The 21695-nt window shown below is 39.0% G+C and overlaps 1 protein-coding gene across 5 annotated transcripts in view; it reads left to right on the forward strand.

Annotated features, from left to right (window-relative positions):
- RERE (arginine-glutamic acid dipeptide repeats) overlaps positions 1–21695 on the forward strand; it is a 426438-nt gene that overhangs the window by 179496 nt on the left and 225247 nt on the right. For all 5 annotated transcript variants that reach the window (XM_029230137.1, XM_029230140.1, XM_029230141.1 and 2 more), the window contains one exon: positions 14387–14457. In XM_029230137.1, the coding sequence (XP_029085970.1) occupies positions 14387–14457 (71 nt within the window). The remainder of the gene's footprint in view (positions 1–14386; positions 14458–21695) is intronic.

Genomic DNA, 21695 nt, shown 5'->3' on the forward strand with positions numbered 1-21695 from the left:
CCTTCCTTCCTTCGCTGTTAACAATTTTTGCTTTAATATATGAATTACATTAATACCTCACGTTACATATATGAAGCCAAATTACACTAACTTAGTTGTTTACAACCTCAAACCTTACTCCCAGTATACATTCCAATAAATTTATTCTGTAAAAACAATACATTTTTTTGTTTCTGATTTTTTTTTACAGTAAACTTTTCAACTAGAAACCTCAAATACATGAAGGATGTTCCAAGGACAAGGATAACAGGATTGATAAAACCCAAACTGACTAAATGTGTTCTCATAATATAAGCTGGCGTAAAAATAAATAAAATTTTCTGTGATCACAATTGCAACAGTAATATACACATAATAATGGTTTGTGGATGAGTATTAACTATTCTAATTCTACTTCCAAAAGAAAACAACAGATCATTTTAAGTGTCTATATTTAAAAGTCAGTGCTTTGTCTAACTTCCCATAGGGCTACTGCTGATTCCAGCTTTAAAACGTAAGGTATCCAGCTTGAGTGATTAGCTCAAATTGTATTGAGATTGGGAAGAAATAAATCATTGCCTTTATTTTGGAGTAACACAAAAGACTCACTAACTTCACATATAGAAACTGAGTTTGTGTACGTTAACAACCTGAGTTTTGAGAAGTATAAGCTGTCAACTAGCTATTTCTAATGCGGAATAGATATTTTACAGTATGATTAAACTTTACACATGGCCTCAAAACGGAAGAACAATTTTAAGTTCATCTTCAATATGCCAACATTATGTATCTAAGAATTGGTTCCTGGGTTCTGTCACAGAGAGGAAATCCCTTAAGCATTATGTTGAGTGGTCATTTTAAAAACTGTTAATTTATATTTAACTGAGTGGTGATGGTGGAGTAAAGGCAGGAGAGTGATGAACATAACTGCCTTGATAAAGGATCCTAGACTTGTATAAGCTTGTGTAAAAATCTGGATAATCCTTAGTGGTTAAGGGCAACTTCATGCTACCAAATAACATGAAATTAAATCAGTAACCTTAAAAAAGGCTAAAAAGTCTTTTTTTTCCCCCCAAACACAACAGAGAGGAATGTGAATAATGTAGATACAAACTGGGGTTCTGTCAGTGACAGGAAGGACTATGTATGTGTTGGTTCATATCAAATCCAAGAATGTTAGACAACCAAACGTATAACCTTCTTGTGGTTTTCTTACTATGCAGCATTCATTATGGTAGTTAGGTCCCTTCACTGTTTGTTCTGCAAGTCTGAAGTTGTGTTTGAGAGCAGTCTTTTTTAAAAATTGCACCTGGCATTCAGATCATGATTGGTGGAGGCTAGTTGTTGTAGAGACCATCAGTTTTGTCCTATGTTTTACTTCTATTATCTCCCAGCTGCTAGGATTCTCAGTGCTGTGGCATCTTATACACAGAAATATGGATTTCCAACTCCCTTTTCAGCATTATTTCTGTTACCCAACTTCTGTAATGATTAGAGGTGCTCCATTTTGTTCTCTCCCCGGAATTTACCTGCTGCTTTTTGCCTTTGTCCTATGAGCACATTTATAATATTTGGTTATAGGCCTTTCTTTTTATTTCTCCCCCATATTTTCCTTTCTGCATTTTTTTTTCTTTTTGTTTTTGATGAACAAATAATACATTTTCAAGGAAGAAAATTGAAATATTCAGTTAAGCAAAAGTTAAAAATTAAAGTCACTAAATTACTGTTAATATTTTGTTGTATGGTCACTTGCCTTAGTAAACAGGTGTAGGATTCTGCTATTCGCTGTTTTGTAATAATGCTTTTTAACTTAACATGTCTTGAATTTATTGTCATGCCAGGAATTAATCACAGTCATTACTGCTGCTTAGTATGCCATTAAAACTGGAATTCTTAACCTTGGGTCCATCGTCAACCTAGGTGACTGTGAATAGAATTCAGGAAACTGTGAACTTGGGTGGGTAAAAAATGGCATCTTTATTTTCACTAATTTGTTACATTTTAAATGACATTTAGCATTCATTTCAATTCTGAAGGTAGGTAATAAACCATAGTAATATTGGCAGTACCTGTGACACCAAAATAAATCACAGGTATTCTTATATGACATCATGTAGAGAAAACCATCTGAAAATAATGTTTATCACATAGGAGGTTACTGGGGGAGTAGCCTAGTAAATCTTATTTAACGAATCTATAAAGAAGCACATATATTACATTGCAGTTTTTTCTCATACTGTGACAAGTATTTCAATACATGTTTTTGTGAATTTAAAACCTTTTTTTTTTTTTTTTTTTTTTTTGGTGGAGATTGGGTGTAAAGATTGCTAAAGGCATCCATGACACAAAAAATTAGACATGCCCACGTTAGTCGATAGACACCATAATGTAAGTAGCTATATATAGTTGGATTTTAGGTTCTTCCCAAATATTCTCCACTATAAACAACAGTGGTGAATAGTTATCTATTCAATTCTGCTCACTTTCCTTAGAAGTGGAATTGCTGAGTTAAAGGGTATGTCTGGACTGCTAAAGATTTTTAATGAATTGCCATTACAGTTCTTTCTAGCGTTATAACCCTGGTGTACTGTAGGACTTTGGCCTCTGCAAGTGACTCAGTTTGTGCGTTTGAAACTGGAGAAATGTTCTCTAGGCAGAGCAGGAGACTTTACGTCATCTTTAGGTAGTAAATCTTCACCTCAGAGAATGGATCAGACACATTTGCGCTGTTTTTTATCCACAGTTAATGGTGTGGAAAGGAGGAGGTAAAGCTGTGACATTGTATCATCTTTCTGGTATGAAGTAAAATATGGAGTATGTTTTGAGAACTTAGTATAGTATGAATTCTGGTCAGCTTTAACTTTTATAAATTATATCGTGTTCCAGAAAATTTGATTATCAGTGGCCCCTGTATTTTTGTTGAGGAGCAGCCACATAGCCTCGCTAAAGAAGTCCTAAAATCAAACCCACGCAGAAGTGGAAAAGAAAGGGGGGAGCCTGAGTGGTGCCATTAGACACCATCAATCTGCCCTCCACACAAAATGCCAGTCAGTTTGCAGAAGTTATGATCTTTTCTTCCTACTTGTGACACCTTGGGGTAGCGTCGTGCTAGGAACTTGCCTTGGCTGTGAAGTCTCTTCAGAGCGGCAGCTGTGGACGTTGTTCTGACATACGTCATCTGCCTCTAGGACTTGATTCTTAATCCCACTGGAAGGTAATGGTTTATGCTGTCCAATCAAACTATTTTAGTCATTCTGCCAAGAGCTCTATGTGCTATGTTTTTATACACTTGCTAGGGTCATCTGTTCCTTCCTAGCGTTCCCTATTAAAAGAATTAGAATATTTTCCCTAAATCATTGTTTTGGATGTCACTCTGCTCATGAATGTATTTTATTTATTTATTTGGACAGTCCTTTATTTTATTTATTTATTTTTTGTTTTGTTTTGTTTTTGGCCACGTCACGCGGCTTGTGGGCTCTTAGTTCCCCGACCAGGGATTGAACCCAGGCCACCGCAGTGAAAGCGCGGAGTCCTAACCACTGGCCCGCCAGGGAATTTCCCATGATTGTATTTTAAATATTTTGCCCCATTTCAAACTAATTTAGAGATATTTGTGTACAATGGCTGTTAGTGCTGAATTGTGAACCAGTAAATTCTTGGTCTGGTTCTTTAGCCACAGTCAAAGATTTGGTTACTTCATTCTGTGTGGCCGCTGTTCCCATGTCATCTTGTGATCCATCTTATGCTCCGCCTTCAGACGATACATTTGTCTTCAGGCTAACAGGAAGGCTAAGGGGAGAAGGGGCTCCTCTCTTCAGGATTCAGTTTCCAGAAGCTGAAATACTGTATCCCATGACCAGAGCCTAGTCATGTGACCAAACCAGCTATGAGGGAGGCTGACAAATGTCTTTTTTCTGAGAGGCCAGACACCTTCTAAACTTCAGCTGTTCTTTTCTTAAGGAAGAAGGCAAGAATGAAATTATGCTCAGCTAGCAGTCTCTGTTACAGTGGGTAAAAAACAAGTTCAATTAAAATTATTGAAGACATATAGTTATTTGTTTTCATGTCTGTCTCTAATATTAGATGGTGAACATGTCAAGGGAAGGACAGTATTTTTATTCACTTCATTATTTCTAGTGCTTAGCTGGTGGTGCCCGTAAGTCTGTGTGTGAATGTTTTATGAGTTTATGATTCTGTTCCTTTAGAATATATTTATCTTCTTTCCTTAGCTTTAATGTAATCTTGACAAGATTTGCCTGTTACTGCTTTGGTTGAAATGGAGAGGTCTCGTCCCCCCTCTTCCGGTCAATGTTCCGATTTATTTTGTCTCAGCAGATGTTCAGAACATGATTTTTTTCAAGGTACAAATTACAAAAAGTAAAACTCTCATTAAGTGTTACATTGGCCCAGAGCAGCTGCACTCACTTGTGGAAGTGTGTTGAGTAGTTTCATATAGAGCATCCAGAGCTTCTTACGGCCTGAACAATAAATGAAGTCTCTCATCTCATTTCAGGATTCAAGAGGAATTTGGATATTTTAAATCCTGCTACATTGCTCAGATCTTTGCTAATTTTGATTATAAAAGTGACAGGTGGATAGCAGATTACCAGACAAGATCCCGCCAACGCCCTCCCCCCAATACTTTTTAGCCTGAGAATGATGTATATTGTTAGAAAGCAAAATTATTACATGTAGAATCCTAAGGAGATAGATAATTGCAAATTGTCGTATAGGTGGAACTATTTTTCCCCAGATACCTGTTGAATACTTGTAAAATGATATTTGTAATTCACAGTGGGCTAAAGATCTTTAATGAAAATCTGAGGTCTCAACATTTCAGTCACAGGAGAGTGACGTGATGTTTTAAATTATTCTTAAAATATCTTTAATCTTTGACTTTATTTTAAAAGAAACACATGACCAAACAATAGTAACTACAACAAAACCCCAAATGAAAACAGTAATGATTTAAGGGAGAAAAGGAAGAGGTATGGGTAGAGTAAAGAGAGTTAGGGAACAGGCTTCATTTGCCCTTAGGAGTTTTTATAAATTAAAGCAAATGATTAAATTTGAGGCCCACTGAAGCTGTAATGGGCTTTGGGTAAGCTAGTAGAATTTCCTGGGGTTTGTTAGATGTCAGCTGTAGCATTAGGAGTGTTTTATTAATCAGCTGATAACAGGAGAGCACACGCTTCTTTGTCTATAACTTTGTGCAAGGTGTTGTGGAGGTGAGATAAGGCAAGACACAAAAGTAGACAGGATTCTAGTCTCTGATCCTTCATTTTATGGGGAGAAATTACACTCATTCAAGTACCGTTATTTGTCAGTAACAGGCAGTGAGTGGGCAATACCAACTGAATTGAACAGACTGTAAGTTGGTGGCGTTGGAGAAGACATGAAGGACCGTGGGAATCTTGATTTGGGTCCTAGAGGTTGGATAGAATTGCAGTAGGACCAAGTGGAGGTAGAGCATCTTTAATAGGGGCAACAGCATGAGAATGGGTCATGATTGGAATGTGGTTATAGGAGAATCAGTAACCAGCTGAGCAGATGTAAACTACCAAGCTGAAAAAAGGACTAAAAAGGATAGCTTGTGGTTTTCCTTTGCTTCTCTTGTTTTTGTGTGAATTGCAGTCTGACAGTCTGTGACCCTGGTGGTTATAGTTTTGGGGCAGCAAATTCTGGATGCTTGCTGTATCTGTGTGGGTCTTGATTTGATAAGTTACTCTGAAGGTGCTTTTTTTTTTTTTTGCGGTACGTGGGCCTCTCACTGTTGTGGCCTCTCCCGCTGCGGAGCGCAGGCTCAGCGGCCATGGCCCACGGGCCCAGCCGCTCCGCGGCATGTGGGATCCTCCCAGACCGGGGCACGAACCCGCGTCCCCTGCATCGGCAGTCGGCCTCTCAACCACTGCACCACCAGGGAAGCCTTGAAGGTGCTTTTTCTGCACACTTTTTTTCTCCTTTAAGCATCTCTTACACAGCTGTGTGGATGATTAGGTGAAAGACCAATCACTCAATAAGAAAAATCACTCATGGGATTGTTGTCTGGTAAATAAAACTCAGAAGTAAATTTCTATTAAACAGAATATCAAACTCAAAAGTAATTCAGTACAGTATTTATTAATATGTGCTGTGTGCCATGTTTGTATGTCTAAATCCATATGGTAAGTTTAGCCCACTTTTTTTTTTTTAAAGATTTTTTGTGATGTGGACCATTTTTAAAGTCTTTATTGAATTTGTTACAATATTGCTTCTGTTTTATGTTTTTCGATTTTCTGGCCCCGAGGCATGTGGGATCTTAGCTCCCTGACCAGGGATCGAACCCGTACCCCCTGTATTGGAAGGCGAAGTCTTAACCACTGGACCGCCAGGGAAGTCCCTAGCCTACTTTTAATAAATTTCACTTAATGTTGACATTGTGACTGATTCGAAATGTATAAGAAAACCGTCCAATAGTATGCAGAGAAATATATAAGGTAGAAAATTTTAATCTTCAGTTTTGCTAGCTTAAAAAATCTGAAATAATTGAGCACCTCTCTGTTCAGACTGACAAACTTTCATTTTCCCAGCCTTTAGTTATAATTTAAGTCCTAACTCTTTCTGGAAAGTTGGTAGTAAATATTTGAGTGGGAAGAAATATTAAAAGAATACGTACATACATTAATCTTACAAGGAAGGCTTATACGATGTAGATGCCTATAAAGTACAAAAATATAATTGGTTTGGCAAATTTTGTAGCTTGATGCTTGAACTGTGGAACAGTTGCTTTTACAAAATTGAGAACTGCAGATTACAATTAACTGTCGTTAATTTCGTTGAGTAGAAATATGTTCCATTTACTGTATAATCAGGAGCCAGGCTTGAATGAGTTTAAATAGATGAAATCTAAATTATACTGACAGTCCATTAAACATTAGCAGAAAACCCGTAGAGAAAATGGATTCACTATGATACCAGTTTATAATAAAATCATTTGCCAAATAAGAATTATAGCCAGGCATTGTGAATTCTCCTGTGTATTTCCAGTGAGCACTGCAAATTGGTTGAACCATTTATTATAAAGCCGAGGCCCCTAGTGCATTGTTTTCTGAAAAGGAGCAGGCAGTGTTGCTTGAAATCTGCTCTGCAGGATGTGACACCAGAAGATCAGACTAGCATTTTGTTTGTCGGCCATGTGGGAAGAGAAGAATCTTCACTGCAGCCTACCTGTCACTGGTTATTTTTTCCTGTGAATACTGGGCATAGTATTCCTGGAAGTGTTTGAACTCTCTCTGGGTTGGTTTCCTGAATGTACATATTTCAGCTACATTTTAGTTGTAATCTTTGTGTTAAAGACATTTCCACTAGCAGTCATCCTCTACTTAATATGGATTTTATACCCGAATTTATTTTTGACAGGATTCACTGATTGGAATGAATAGAGTTGTTACCTGCCTTCTCAGGCATTAGAAAGGTAGGTACAGTAGGGCAGCAAGAGTGAGAGTGATCTCGAAATTCCCTTCCCTCACGTCTCTAATGCCCTGAGACACTTTGCTTCACAGGGCAGATGACCATCACTGATTTTGAAAATAGACACTCCCCTTCCTCCCTGCCCCCACCCCATGCGCCCTTTCCCTTCTCCTAGATTCCTTGTGTCCTCTTATGGCACATAGCTACTGCATCTGCAGACGCAGTAGAGAGATTGACATCACTTTACTGGAGTTTTGATGTTAAGCTGGCTAGAATCTTTTTCATAGTAGGGATTCAATATGAGTCACAAGGAGGGCTTTTTAAGGAACATTTTCAGAATAAAATGTGGTGATGGGAGTGCTCAAAATGTTCTTTGCTTGAGTAATACAAGTGTCAGACCATAGCTAATATTTAGCATATCAGTGTAACTAGTAAGATTGCTGCTGCTGGCAGGATGATCTTTCTTTTTTCTTGTTTTACAGAGTTTTCAAGTCCATGTAGCATAGTATTGATTTGGGAATGGGGGGAGGTCTTGCAGCAGTAGTTATTCCAAAACAGTCAGCACCACTTCTTAATGTTAGCAAGATAATTGTCTTGAATCTGTTTTCAAGCTTTTGATGCATTAGAAAATTTTCTAACTCCTAGAGGAGAAGAGAGAAAAATGGGAAATTTAAACAGATTTTCTTTTAGTTTGTTATGACCTGCTTCTCTACCCCCTCCCACCAGCCAACTTGATTTTTCTCATAATTTAATTCCCTGTTGGCATAATAATTCCCTGTTAGCAATGAGGATGAAGAAAGGTAAATGTTTGCTAAATGTATATAGTGTTGTTTTTAAACAAAAACCCGTGTAAAATTTGTAGTACTACTTGGGAATCTGTAGACATGAATACATGGAGTTTAATTTTCATGAAGGTCGAAAAGGAAGGAACCAAGGATATATGTCACCTGAGATATTAGAATCTTTAAGAAGATGTTATCAAGCCAATTTTGGTGACAGTGTTCAGGGTCACAACACAGGAAAAGGGTAAGGACTAACAAGATTTCACTTACAGAGGTGCTGTTTTCCCAATTTTTGTTTGCTTTTCCCTTTTAAGTTCTCCACTATTCCCAGACAATGCAAATATCCCTTCCCCACAAAAGAATCTGGCAGAAAACTAAAAGTAGGTCATCCTGCAATTGAGTTATTTCTTTCTTTCTTTTTTTTTTTGGCCGCACTGCATGGCACGCAGAACTTCCCTGACCAGGGATCGAACCCGTGCCCCCTGCAGTGGAAGCGCAGAGTCTTAACCACTGGATGGACCACCAGGGAAGTCATATTTCTTAAAGAAGTAGTCATTAGAAAACCACATCTTTTATGTTGATATTGCTAGAGCATAGCCTTCTTGCTAGGATCTTGTGTAACTTCTTTTCTGTTTTAATATTTTCATTCAATTCATTTGTTCCTCCTGTAGTTTTTGAGTGTCTGCCGTGCGGAAGGCAGTAGTATATCGTTTAGAGAGGTGAGGCGTGGTGACAGGTGTGGCTCTTGTAGAGAGCAGGAAGCAAGATGAGAGGCTCTGATAGAGGCCAGGTGGCGCACGGGGGATTGGGATTCGGGTATTGGGATTTCAGAGTAGTTGCTAGTGTGTGCATGCGCGCTCATGCACACACACCCTTTTGTGTGTTGGAAATTTGGAAGCATCCATGTTAACTAGCAAGATGCTTGTGGACTTTATTCTGCAGTGTTAGACCAGCTGCTGTTAGCTGATGGAGTAGTCAGAGTGTCGACGGTGCAGGAATCCTGTGTAAGAGGAAGGGAAAGCCAGAGAGCAGAGCAGTCCCGAGGGCCAACCTCCATGGCCACTGCTGTGCCACCCAGCTGGGTCTCTGGGGAATTTGTTTGTGAGAAAGGCTTTGTTCACGTGTGCCCTTCACACGGAAAGGTTTTCTATTGGAAATTATGTTAGAGTGGCGCTGTCATGCTTTGCAGAGGGGCAAGAAGGTATTGGGTTGGCCAAAAAGTGAAAGTAAGATGTTATGAAAAATGCGAACAAACTTTCTGGCCAACCCAATATTTCAAAGATTAATAGGCAGAAATACGTTCACGGAGAAAGAAATTGTTTCCCGGGACAGAGCCCGTGGCTGAGCATCGTCCGCCGCTTGCTTGGTGAGTGGGCAGAGTCAGTGTCCACGGTGCTTGTGCAGAGGCTGTCAGGAAGGATGCTCACAGGCTCTTGGTATTTCAGGATGACAAACTGCCTGATGCTTCAGGCTGTGGTTTTTACCCTTGAGAAGACCCTGCTCTTGTTCTGTTTACATAAGGCTGCTGATTTGCTGAGGGTTGAAAAAGCAGAGAGGGCTTTCTTTGCCTCCAGAATCTGCCTTTGCGTTTTGGCTGACTTCCTTCTCTAGCATAGCAAATGCTCTGTTGTTTGCAGATGGCACAAGAGATTCTTGGACACAAAGCTATGTTGAGGTTGTGAGAGACAGCCAGAATCGCCCTGTTCAATATCATTGCCCACATCGTGCACACAGGATTTGAGGCCACTTAATCGTGTGATCCGTTTCCAGGCAGAGGCTACATGTTAGGAAATAAATCTTAACCTAGACCCATGGTTTCATTTGCAGACACCCCTGATAAAGAAAAAAATTTGTTATCCTGTGTTGTTTGGAATAATTGATATTGATGGTAGTAGCCTCACTCATTTTTTCTGGCCCATTTCGGGCTTGCTGATTTTAAGATTAAAAATATATATGTTTGCCCTGCAGCAGCCGTTAGCTCAATCTGGTAAATATGCATTTTCATATGGGTAATTTTGAAAATGCGCATTATGCACTTAATGGGTCGCATCAGAACTGCTAGCTTGCTTTCTTTTTTAAAGGCTCTTTTTCTTTTTCTCAAAAAAAGGTATCTGCAGTACTTGTGTTGGCCATGGGGAATTTTCAGGTTGAGGATCAATATCCAACTGACTGAAACCAATTTTATAGCCAACTTCAGACAATCCATGCTCCCATAAATTGCATGAAAAATTGTTGGCAAATCATTTTGGCTTTAAAAGATTGCTGGGCATACCCCAAGTGAGTTTTTTAAAAATTGGGGTATAGTTGCTTTATAGTGTTGTATTTATTTCTGCTGTACAACAAAGTGAATCAGCTGTATATATACATATGTCCTCTCCCTCTTGGACCTCCCTCCCCGCCCCCCCCGTCCCCGTCTCCCCCAGCTAAGTCACCACAGAGCACCGAGCTGAGCTCCCTGGTTCGGACCAGCTCTCTGTTTGACACATGGTAGTGTACATATGTTAACCCTAATCTCCCCATTCGCCCCTGCGTCCTGACCACACGTCCGTCCTCTACGTCTGCGTCTCTGTTCCTGCCCTGCAGATAGGTTCACCTGTACCATTTTTCTGGATTCCACACATATGCGTTAATATACGTTATTTGTTTTTCTCTTTCTGACTTACTCTGTATGACAGACTCTAGGTCCATCCACGTCTCCACAAATGACCCAGGTTTGTTCCTTTTTATATTGACTTATGTTTTCATCATTCCCTTTCCAGATAAAACACTGTATTTTTGTGCTAACTGTAAACATCTATGTAAAGTTATTTTCTTAAATAGCTGCTTAATTAATAAGACAAGAGGGAAATATTTCTGAGTTATATGGCCTTATTTAACCTTGTTTTGAAAATCATTAAGAGCAATAATAAGTAGACTTTTGTGTGTGTTTGAGACTTAAATTCCAAATTGTTTTTAGAATGTATTCTCTTTTAGTTAGATCCCCCTATTTTTTATGGGAGGGTTAAAAAGAAAAGTTTGACTCTACAATAAGTTTTCATGCTTTCATTTTTAAAAATGATTTAGAAAAATCAAATCAAAACAATGTATTTTTCCCTGTTCCTATGGCAAGTTTGACATGTGAAAAAATTTAATTCATGTCAAGAATTTTAATAACTTCTGATCTTGGTCATTGTGTGTTTTATGACCATTTATGTAAAATAAACTCTAAGTGTTGTCACTTAATTTTGAAGATAAGTTCAGTCAGACCTTTTCACATAAAAGTTTCAAAATACTGATAGAGATCACTTGATGCAGTGACCTGCTTTACATATTACTAGCCTTGTGCGTTGGAATCTCATATCTGGATGTATAGCTTTGGATCAGTTTGGGTTGCCACGATAACTTTTTAAACAGAAAGAGGTGACTTTTTATCTAGTAATAAGGCATTGATAAGTAAACGTGGTAATTCCATATGTTAGGTTTGTGGATCTACTCTCTTCCACTACCTTATCCCTCATGGCAGCGTTCCTCAGGCCAGGGCTGCAGGGCAGCCTCCAGTAAGACCACGGAGAAGTGTTTAGGCAAAGGGATATCAGTAGTTGTCCTTGACATCCCAGCATATTCCTTTCCTTTCTTCTCTAACAGATATATGTTCAGAGATAATCATTTAGATAATCATTAGAGAGAATCATTTTCCTGAATGTAAATTTGTAGTTGAGAAATGAAAGAATATAGATTCTCTCTCCTATTCTGGAAAGCTTTTTAATATACAAGTTAATACCTACTTTATGTTTTTACTTTATATAAGAGGGTTTATAGTAATAATGATTCTGTTGATTATGAAAAAAGAATATAAAGCTTTTCATTGTGTAAAAAGAATAAAGTTATTCATAATTCTCACTATCTAACCATCTGTCATTGATTTCAGTTCTGTCTAGTCTTACCAACACCAGTGTCAGACATTAGTCCCTGGGGGGGTGAATGCAGAAATTAATAAGTTTGGTTTCTTTGAGCTCAAAATTGATAGTGAAGTAGACAGTGCAGACCATCTGACTGCCAAATAACTGACCACACAGGGGGATGTAAGTTGTCAACTTTGTATAAAGGAAAGGAAATCTTACATCAAGGAGAGGAGATGTTGTTTCTTTACAGAGGAGTCATGAGAGTTTACTGCCACTGGAGGTAACTCATTGTAAGGTTGCAGGTGCTTGTAAGAATAAAGGAATAAAGAAGGTTTGGTATGGATGGGGTACGGGAGTTGGTGTTTCTTTAAGGCAGTGCAGCCTAGGGGAGGGCGAGATGTGATGTGGGATCAGACCATCGAATACAGCAAGTTTTTTTTTGTCACATGAGCTTTAAGAAAGTGGAGATCATTAGTTAGGAAGGGACCTGTTAGTTTTGAAGTCAGTGAACAGTAGCTAGGTATGACAGTGTTACGTTATGAGATACAGAAAATACTTCTGTAGGAGGTGATAGGAAGAAGAGGGCATATGGGCTGTGATTTATGTTCAGGTGAGATGAGTAAACAGTGGATGTCTAGAGATGTGAAGTGCTGGTAGTGGGTACAACAAGGATTGGAACACAGAAATTAAGAACCTTGAGTTGTCCCCACACTGTGCAAGTCGGAGCTACAGTTTTTATTTAGGGAATGGGTTTCTTCAGTTTTTCCTTGAACAGCAAGTTAGGGCTTAGGTAGAGAACTCTCTACCACAGTGGGAAGAGACCTCTTCTTTGTCCCTTAAGGTGATCAGCGTGTTAAGTGCATGTTGCCTGAATGTTGAACAGAGTTTTTTCCCAGCATCCTGGACTTTGGGACAAGATAGAAAGCTCAGTCAGCAGTTCATTCCTGAGCTGCTGTTTTATATGGATTCAGAGATCGGATTGCTGTTGTTGAGCCTACATCTGAGTAGAGAAATCTACTGGGAAATTCTGGATGCCTAAACGATTGACTTTTCAGACGTCTTCTTTTTCTGTAATGACTTTGGGCTACAAGAATCCTGATATCTTTCAGAAAGTTTCTTGGAAGGCAGTGGCCTTTAGTCTTCTTTGTGTCTTTCTTCCTGTTCTGCCTCTTAGTGGGTCTGCTAGCGCCTGTGGTGGGACTAGAATTTCCACTGGATCGAGGGCTCCAAACCTCTGCTCCTTTGCTTTTTGCTGGGGAGGGTGTTGTTAACATGCGTGAAATGAAGAAGTAGAGGAACCTGCCTCTGTTCTCAAGCATCTAGAGTTATTCTAAGACACATTTGTTGTGAAGGGTCATGAGGAAGGATGAAAGACATGGCATTTTAAACGTGGGCATTACGGTCACTCTCCCTAGAAAATTAGATTGACTGCAGGTGCCTTTACTTCTGAGTCTTCGCTTGTAGTGTGGAGAGTTTTTACATTCCTTTATAGTCACTGCTTCCCTTAAAATCATTGCTTCTTAAAAAAAAATGTCTTAACTGATCATTTTAAAAAATAACCTTTAGACTCCAGCTGTTGAGAGCATCAAAAATAATTACCCAGCCACCGCCATGTCAGATGTAATTTACGAAAGTACCCTTCTTCCCTGAGGAAAATCTAATTTGGTTTACTTCATTCCATCTCTGATTGGCTGCCTTGGTTTTCTTTACTATTAGAAAATATGTTCAGGTTAAAATTTAATAGAAAGTTATCCATAAGATACTAGATTGGTTTTCTTTTTCTTCATGTGTGTGAAAAGGTCGTTGTAATAGCATGTTCAAGCTAGTCTTCTTTACGTATTTCACTTATTTCCTCACAAAATATTTATTAAAAATAAAGCAGCACTTGGCAAAACTGTTTCTCTTTGTGAATACGGGGAGCATCTATCTGAGTAATATATTCAAGATTTTGTCTTGGTGTGTAACCTTGAGCAAGTAATTCCCTTTATTGACGTTTCTCCATCTGACTATGGATAATCTCATGGGATTCCCACTCCCCCTTCTTCAGGGATGCTGGAAACAATAATTGAGGCTTTATCAAGTTATTTAAATTATCAGAAAGTGGTCAAAAAGAACGCAAGAGCTGTTTTCCTTTAGCTTAAAATTATTTGTCATTTAATATCACCTTTAAAAATTTATTTTCTATAAAAGGCATGTGCTTTGTCATTTATTTATTTATGCAGTGGCTTTATGGGCCCTGTCTTTGATCCATTAAAGGTAAATGCCATTGTTTTAAATTTTCTTTTTCTTTTAAAGACTGTGTGTATATCGAGAGTCGGAGGCCAAACACACCGTATTTCATCTGTAGCATCCAAGACTTCAAACTGGTAAGCATCTTTTCATGTGCTGTTGATTCTACTCTGTGCCTTCTCTTTTCCCAGTTCCACTGGCTGTCTCTTTTGATTGCTTCTCTATCATACTGACTTGGTAACCAGTTCACCTCTGAGTGCTGACTGCCTGGTGACTGCAGCACTCAAATAAGGCAGTAATCAGCTTTATAACACTAAGTGTAAACAAATGTTTCTGAAGTTTTTATTCATTTAGTAGCTCTTCTGACAACAATTTCAGAGATTCCCTTGAGCTCCTGTAGTAGTTCATTTTTTCTCAGCCATTGTGAAGAACCTGATGTAAAATAAACTTTGGATTTAATGATGAATTGGGGGAAAAAAGAGAATATAAATGGGCCAGAGATGATTATTTTCTGTGGCAATTGTAATTTACTTAGGTATTTTAAGCAAATATGGAGTGTATCTTGAACCTTTTCTGGGTGTCTCCCGTGGTGGAGGTCGGGGAAGGAAGTTTGGCTTGGGGATGATAGAGCTACAGTACTTTCTCGTTAAAAAGTACTTAGGTACTTTTACTTTCACAGGTACCTAAGTGCCAATATTGCCCAGTATGAAATCTCTTGTTTTTAGACTACTGGTTCTCACACTTGGGGCTTTGGATCCCCTGATATCCGTAGAGATTTTGCAGAGGTCTGTAAATAAGCATTCTCAGTCTCAAATAAATTAAATAAATATACTTCACACATGTTTGTACAACTGCTTTTCAAATGTATTAATATGCTGCTGTGATTTTTAAAATTAACTTATTTAATGAAAGTACAGAGTTAAGAATCACTTTATTATGTATTTTCCTCAGGCAATTGTTATGTGAAGTGCTATCGGAGTAGTGTCATTTGGGGAGTCTTTTGAAACATTTAGATGTTAAGAAAGGATCCTGTACAGTAAGTCGCCTACATACGAACGAGTTCCGTTCAGAGAGTGCGTTCCTAAGTCCAACAAAGTTAGCCTAGGTACCCAACTAACACAATTGGCTGTATACCACTGCTTTTACGCTTGCTTGCAGACATCCTGGGCTTGAAATAATGATACTGTACTGCTGTATACAGTACTGTACAGTAAAGTACACAAAAGCACAGCGGCTTGTAGAGGATGCACGCCAGACACACGCACTAACTTACGTGATTGCACATGCGAATGCACGTTTGCATCTTTGAAAGGTCGCAACTTGAAGGTTCGTATGTAGGGGACTTATTGTACTTGAAGGTTGTGAACCATTGTGTACATTCTTAGGTCTGGAGAAATCCTAATTCTTTAGCTTTGTAGAGATATGTGTCAGTATCTGTGAAAGCCAGCCATTATTTCCAAAACGCTTTGTAACTTTTGATAATACCTGTGCTCTGACATACATTGTATGTGACATTTCAGCCTAAAGAAAAGTAGTGTAGTCTGAACCCTGCATCTCCTCTTTTTTTTTTTTTTTTTTTTTTTTGTGGTACGCGGGCCTCTCACTGCTGTGGCCTCTCCCACTGCGGAGCACAGGCTCCGGATGCGCAGGCTCAGCGACCATGGCCCACGGGCCCAGCCGCTCCGCGGCATGTGGGATCTTCCCGGACCGGGGCATGAACCCGTGTGCCCTGCATCGGCAGGCGGACTCTCAACCGCTGCGCCACCAGTGAAGCCCTCCTTAGTTTTTTTTTTTTTTTTAAATGCATTTTAAATGACTCCAAATGTCCAGTTAGTATATGCGATTGAGTTAGTTAAAAAGTTGCATGCCATTTATTTTTCTTTGTTCAAAAATTATCACGTAAGTAATAACATGCTTTTTGCTACTTTAAAAGAAAGTAAAATGGGCCATTTACTGCTAAGATTTCTTTATTCTTGGTAGGCTGCTTTTACCTTCTAGTTTTACAAGGTGGCCTTGCGGTTTAGTCTTGTAAATCACATGCTTTCTGCTCAGATTTTATGTCAACATGAGGTTTTACCATTTTTTAGAGGTCTTTGCTATTTATTATATGTTGCCTTCCAAAGACTGTTTTTTACAGACGCTGCACTGACATCTGCAAATCTGGGCGGTGGCCTTGTTTCCGGAAGAGTTTTCTTTTGCTAGCGGTGCTGCTACTGCTCTTTCCCTGCTCATTGTCTTTGTGTGTGATCTTTACCAGATATAATACCACCACACCATGGAAAAGATACAGCTGTGAAATAAAACTGCAGAGATTTTCCTTTTACCTATTAGAGTCTGAGCCCCTTTTGTACAATTTTTCCACGTCAGCAGGTGCCTTCGTGTTTGAATGGTGTCTCTTACGAAATGCTGATTACAATGTGATAGTTGCTGTTCAGGGCAGAGGTTCCTGCTGAGCTACAGTAATTGCTCAGGGTATTAACAGCAATAAAAGCTGAAACTTCTGTCATCAGGATTGGTCTAGTACAGCACATTAAAGCTGTCTGCAGAAACAGCGTGGGAAGTGGGGTGCTATAGGTTTAGATACCTTTTTCTAAGTCACATATTGCTATGAGAGATGTTTTTGTTTGAGTTCTGTATTCAGCACGTATTCACAGTTTCTGTGTAAGAATAACAGGGATGTTGAAGACGTATTGCTCCTGGAAGGGATGTGTTTGTTGTCTGGATACCCACTTCCTTTCCTTGTTTCTCAATACTACTTCCAAAAAGATAACCTAATAGATAAGAATAATCATAGACGTCCTTTCCTTCTGCTTAACCTATAAGGGGAAAAGATGAACAGAAGGAAATGTTCTTTGTTTCTTTGCAAGATTTCAAGAAGAAGAAATTGGAGTTGGTTTTGCCCACAGCAGATACCATGCATGGCAAGTGGAACAGTGGAAAACAAAAACCCAATAGCTTTGACATGTTGTTGATTAGTTATGTATTTTATCTTTTTTATGGTTTGAGGTTTAACTGAGAGATGTATTTCTTTGTTTATACCATAAATTAGAAGTGAGTTTTTGAGGTGAGTTTTGAGAACAAGATGTGTTTTGGGACTGTCAGAGGCACTGGGTGAACAGGAAGGGCAGGAAGGGGAGAAGGGCAGGAAGCTGGGAGAAGCAGAGGATTTCGGAGCAGCTGTGCATAGAGAGAGAGAGAGAGAGAGAGAGCGAGAGCACGAGTGCTCTCCCTGAGTCCTGCTGTATTGGTGCCTCTTCCCGTTGGATTCTTAGATTATCCTATTGTCTCTCCTGAGTAGAGGGCTCTTGGGCCAGCTTGAGCAGATCTCTAGTAAGCATGCATAACTGAAAGAGCCTGCTATCACATCTGCATATGCTGTGCTCCCATAGCTTTTCTAGGTCACTGTGTTTGCTTTGAGGGTTTTGTTCCCGAATGAGTCACTGTCACCACGGAGCAGTATAACCCAGAGTGCAGTTAGGAGCGTTTTGGGTTATCACCAGTGCCTTCGACAGGCATTTGTTGAAAGCCTACTTTGTGTTCTTTGTTGAGCGCAGCACCGTAAGGGGGACTGAAGAATCTAAGATATAGTTCCTTCCCTCAGTGATCTTAGGTTGTGATTGGACAGACAGTGGCTGTGGTGTTACTGGATGTCAGCCCTCTTTGGGGAACCCTGAACACGACTGATGTGGAGGAAGCCATTCACGTAATGTCCTAAGAGCAAGATTCCTTACTTTTACTAAAAAACAGTAAGATTCCATTTTTGTAGAAGTCCAGGCCTTAGCATAATAGAATTAATTTGCTATCTAGAAATAATCATGGATTCTGAGAATGCTGAACAAGGAGATTATTGAGATTAGTGGTTTCCATTCAGCATAACACCAAGGATCCTTGTTCCTTGTCTGGCTCTAATAGTGGTGCTTCGTACCTAATTCTTCATTCACAGATAAGTAGTTGAAGCCATTCCTCTAATACTCTGCATGGGAATTCTGTGTGGATTCCTAATGAGTTTCTGTCGTTTGTTAAATAGAAAAAATATGATGTTTGTTTCCTTGAGTTATATAATTATCAGTTCTTTAGCTGTTACATGAGATGAATTTTCAGGTCGGATAGGTAATTATTACAAATACTATTTTGAGCAGATACCATTGATTCATTTTTGCTCCTATTTGGCCTAGTAAAATGTAATTGTCTTTAAAATTAAACCTGACATTCCTTAGAGTTGGGGATACGTCTTTTGTGATGTTAGGCTATTTCCAGTTGACTTTTTAGGGCTCAGTGTGTTGTCACTGCCCTGCACGGATGCATGTGCTCTTGTGTCGTTTCTGTCCCTAACAGCATACGTTCTCAGTGCTGACTTTGAACATGGAGTAGTGGAGGGCGCCTGCCACTTGTTACCTTGGGGAAGGCACATCTCCATTGCTGCTGTGAGTGGGGGGCCGAGCTCGTTAAGGTGCAGCGCCATGTACACCTCTTCGTTTCACAGTTGAATGTGAGCAGCTGGGGGAGGAACATTTGGAGTTTGCTTCCAGTTCCTGGTCTGTACCTGTAACCCTACGCAAAGGCTGGTCACCCCAGTGCAGCAATCAGGGGCTTCAGCTTAGGTTCCACTTACCGTTGAAATTGCCTTCTCTCCACCAAATTGAGTTTCTCAGACGTGTATTAAAAGCAAGAAGCTGCTTTTCCTTCTTTAAAATGAAAACTTACTGAGAATAAGTAATCATATCTTCTCGTTTTTTTTGTTAGAGACCTTTACATAGATAATGCTGGGAGATAAGGGAGGTTTCGTTAACATGCACTCTTGTGTACATACGTGTGTACACACAATGAGTTAATTATCATTTATGTATTATACACCACAGTTATTTAATCCCAGCTTGGTTGATGTGACCACTCAGCACAGAATGTATGGTGTATGGGCATTCAGGAAATGGGCATCATTTTAATATTAGGTCAGCCTTGTATTGAAAACTTTTTGGGGTGGGGGGCAGGAAATCTGCATTAATTTGAACGTGGCTAATTCAGAATTTTAGATGTGATTCTGGGACTGAGTTGGGGGACGGTAGAGTGCATGGGTTGGGAGCTGGACTTTGACATCAGCTGGTCTGTTCCATCAGTTGCTATCTTCCATGACCTTGGGCAAGACACTAACCTTGCTGTACTTACCTATGAAGTTGGGATATAAAGCACCTACCTTGCAGATGGGTTGTTTTTAGATTAAAAGATCAAGCCTACAAAGTGGATAGTGCAGTGCCTGGGCCATGGGATGATCCTGACATTGACCTTGAGTTGGTGCTCTAGGTTTAAGCTTTGTAAGGGCAGATAGCACCATGTCTGTTTTACTCATTGATGTGTATATACACTGCCCATATAAGGTCCATACTAAATATGTACTGAATATTGAATGAAGTTACATTTCAGTGGAAAAAATTGACTGGATAAAGTTTTCAAAAATCTTTAGTAGTTGTTTGATACAGTCCATGCATTAGCTACAAATTAACCTTCCATTTATTAAACAGGCCAAAGAGATCTGCTTCGTTACCTTTAGTTAGCCTGCAATGTGTAGTATTTTATATATTTAAATAATAAAATTCTAAAAATACGTTAAACCTCAGTTTTAATTTTCTTCAGGAAGTTTATGTGAGTGTAGCCAAAGTCATAACATTTTTTAGGCATTCTGTTTCGAATTTTCTATGTCACTGACTTCTAGCAAAGATAAACGAGGGCTTAGTCTATATGTAAACATCCCAGAGAAGGCCAGCAGATATGAAAAATGCCATAGGATGTGATGACTTGTTTCCGTGTGAAACAGTAGCTGTTTTCTCTTTTGGTTTTTTATAGTCCCTCAAGTTAGGCCTGCAGAATTGAGTCTATTTGTAGTTTCTTTTTCTCTTTACCCTCTTTGTTCATTCCCTGTAAAAAGGTCAGTACCACTTGGTTACAGCTTTGTGACTTGAGTGTAGTGTTGGATAATGAAGTGAAGACTTTGAAGTTTGTTATCAAGTGTTCTCAGTTTATAGAGTGAGGAGTTACATCTTACTTAGTGGAAAGTACAGCAGAGACAGTTCTTTAAAAAGAGTTGTTCCTTTGTTAGTTTAATTGTTCTCACCTGTCAGGAGTGGGTGCATCGGTGGGACAGTGCTCTTATACAGTGATTTCTAGGTCAAGAAAAAGTTGGAAAAAAGAAGGAAATTTTGCCATTTGCAACAACATGAATAGACTTGGAGGGTACTTTGCTAAGTGAAGTAAGTCAGACAGAGAAAGACAAGCACTGTATGGTATCAGTTTAGTGTGGAATCTAAAAAATACAACAAACTAGTGACTATAATTTTAAAAAAAAACCAGACTTACAGATATAGAGAACAAATTAGCGTATCAGTGCGGAGAGGGAAGAGGGGAGGGGCAAGATAGGGGTAGGGGATAAAGAGGTACAAACGATTATGTGTAAAATAAGGTACAAGGATATATTGTACAACGGGGAATATACCGAATATTCTATAATAACTGGAAATGGACTATAATCTTTAAAAACTGTGAATCACTATATTGTATACCCGTATCTTATATAATATTGTACGTTGTATATACTTCAATTTAAAAAAAAAAAGGGAAAAGGTTTGAATTACTGATTTGGTGCTAGAGTATTCTTCTAAAGGCCACGCCTTCCCCTACCCCCACCTTCTTTGTTTAAAATAAAGGTCATGGTTGCTTAGTTGCTATCGATAAGCATTGTGATAAACTATAATGGGGTATTGAGCTTCCTCCATGCTGTGTTTGGAGTAACCCACCAATAATACATATATGTGCAAGGATTAAATGTCCTTTTCATGTTGGAATTTGAAGTTTATAATTTTAAGAGTGGGATGCTATCGCTTAGCCCTGAGTTTGATGGGCATAGTCAGATGCTGCGTTGTTGGGTATCTGCTGTGCCTGCCCCCCACCTCCACCCCAATTATAGGACAATCATGTTGAAAGTTATTTTGAATCACCACAGCCTCTTCGCATGATATGAGTGTCAATTAAGTGGAAGGAAGTGGTGACACAAGTGAAAATCAAAGCAAGGCTTTGGGAATAAGTAATCTCAGAACATCTCATTGGTTCCATTTACTTAGCTTCTCAGTGTTCTGTTTTCACTCATGGCTGACAGTCATCGTAGGCCACGTGGTATTTAAAGTTTTAATGGTTCACGATTACTGTGAAGTTGGGTAGTTCATTTTCTCCTAATGAATTTGGATTTTAGGACTCTAAGAAATCACTTAAAAAGTTTAATTATATTTACTTCCATAAACGATCTGAAAATGTTATTTTAATGGTAAACCTGTTCTCTATATGTAAAATTTTTTCAACGCAGAAAACTCTAGGTATTCTGATGTTTTAA

The sequence above is a fragment of the Monodon monoceros genome, unplaced genomic scaffold (genome assembly GCF_005190385.1).
Source record: "Monodon monoceros isolate NGI ecotype Baffin Bay Population unplaced genomic scaffold, NGI_Narwhal_1 Super_Scaffold_18, whole genome shotgun sequence".
Taxonomy (NCBI): Eukaryota; Metazoa; Chordata; class Mammalia; order Artiodactyla; family Monodontidae; genus Monodon; species Monodon monoceros.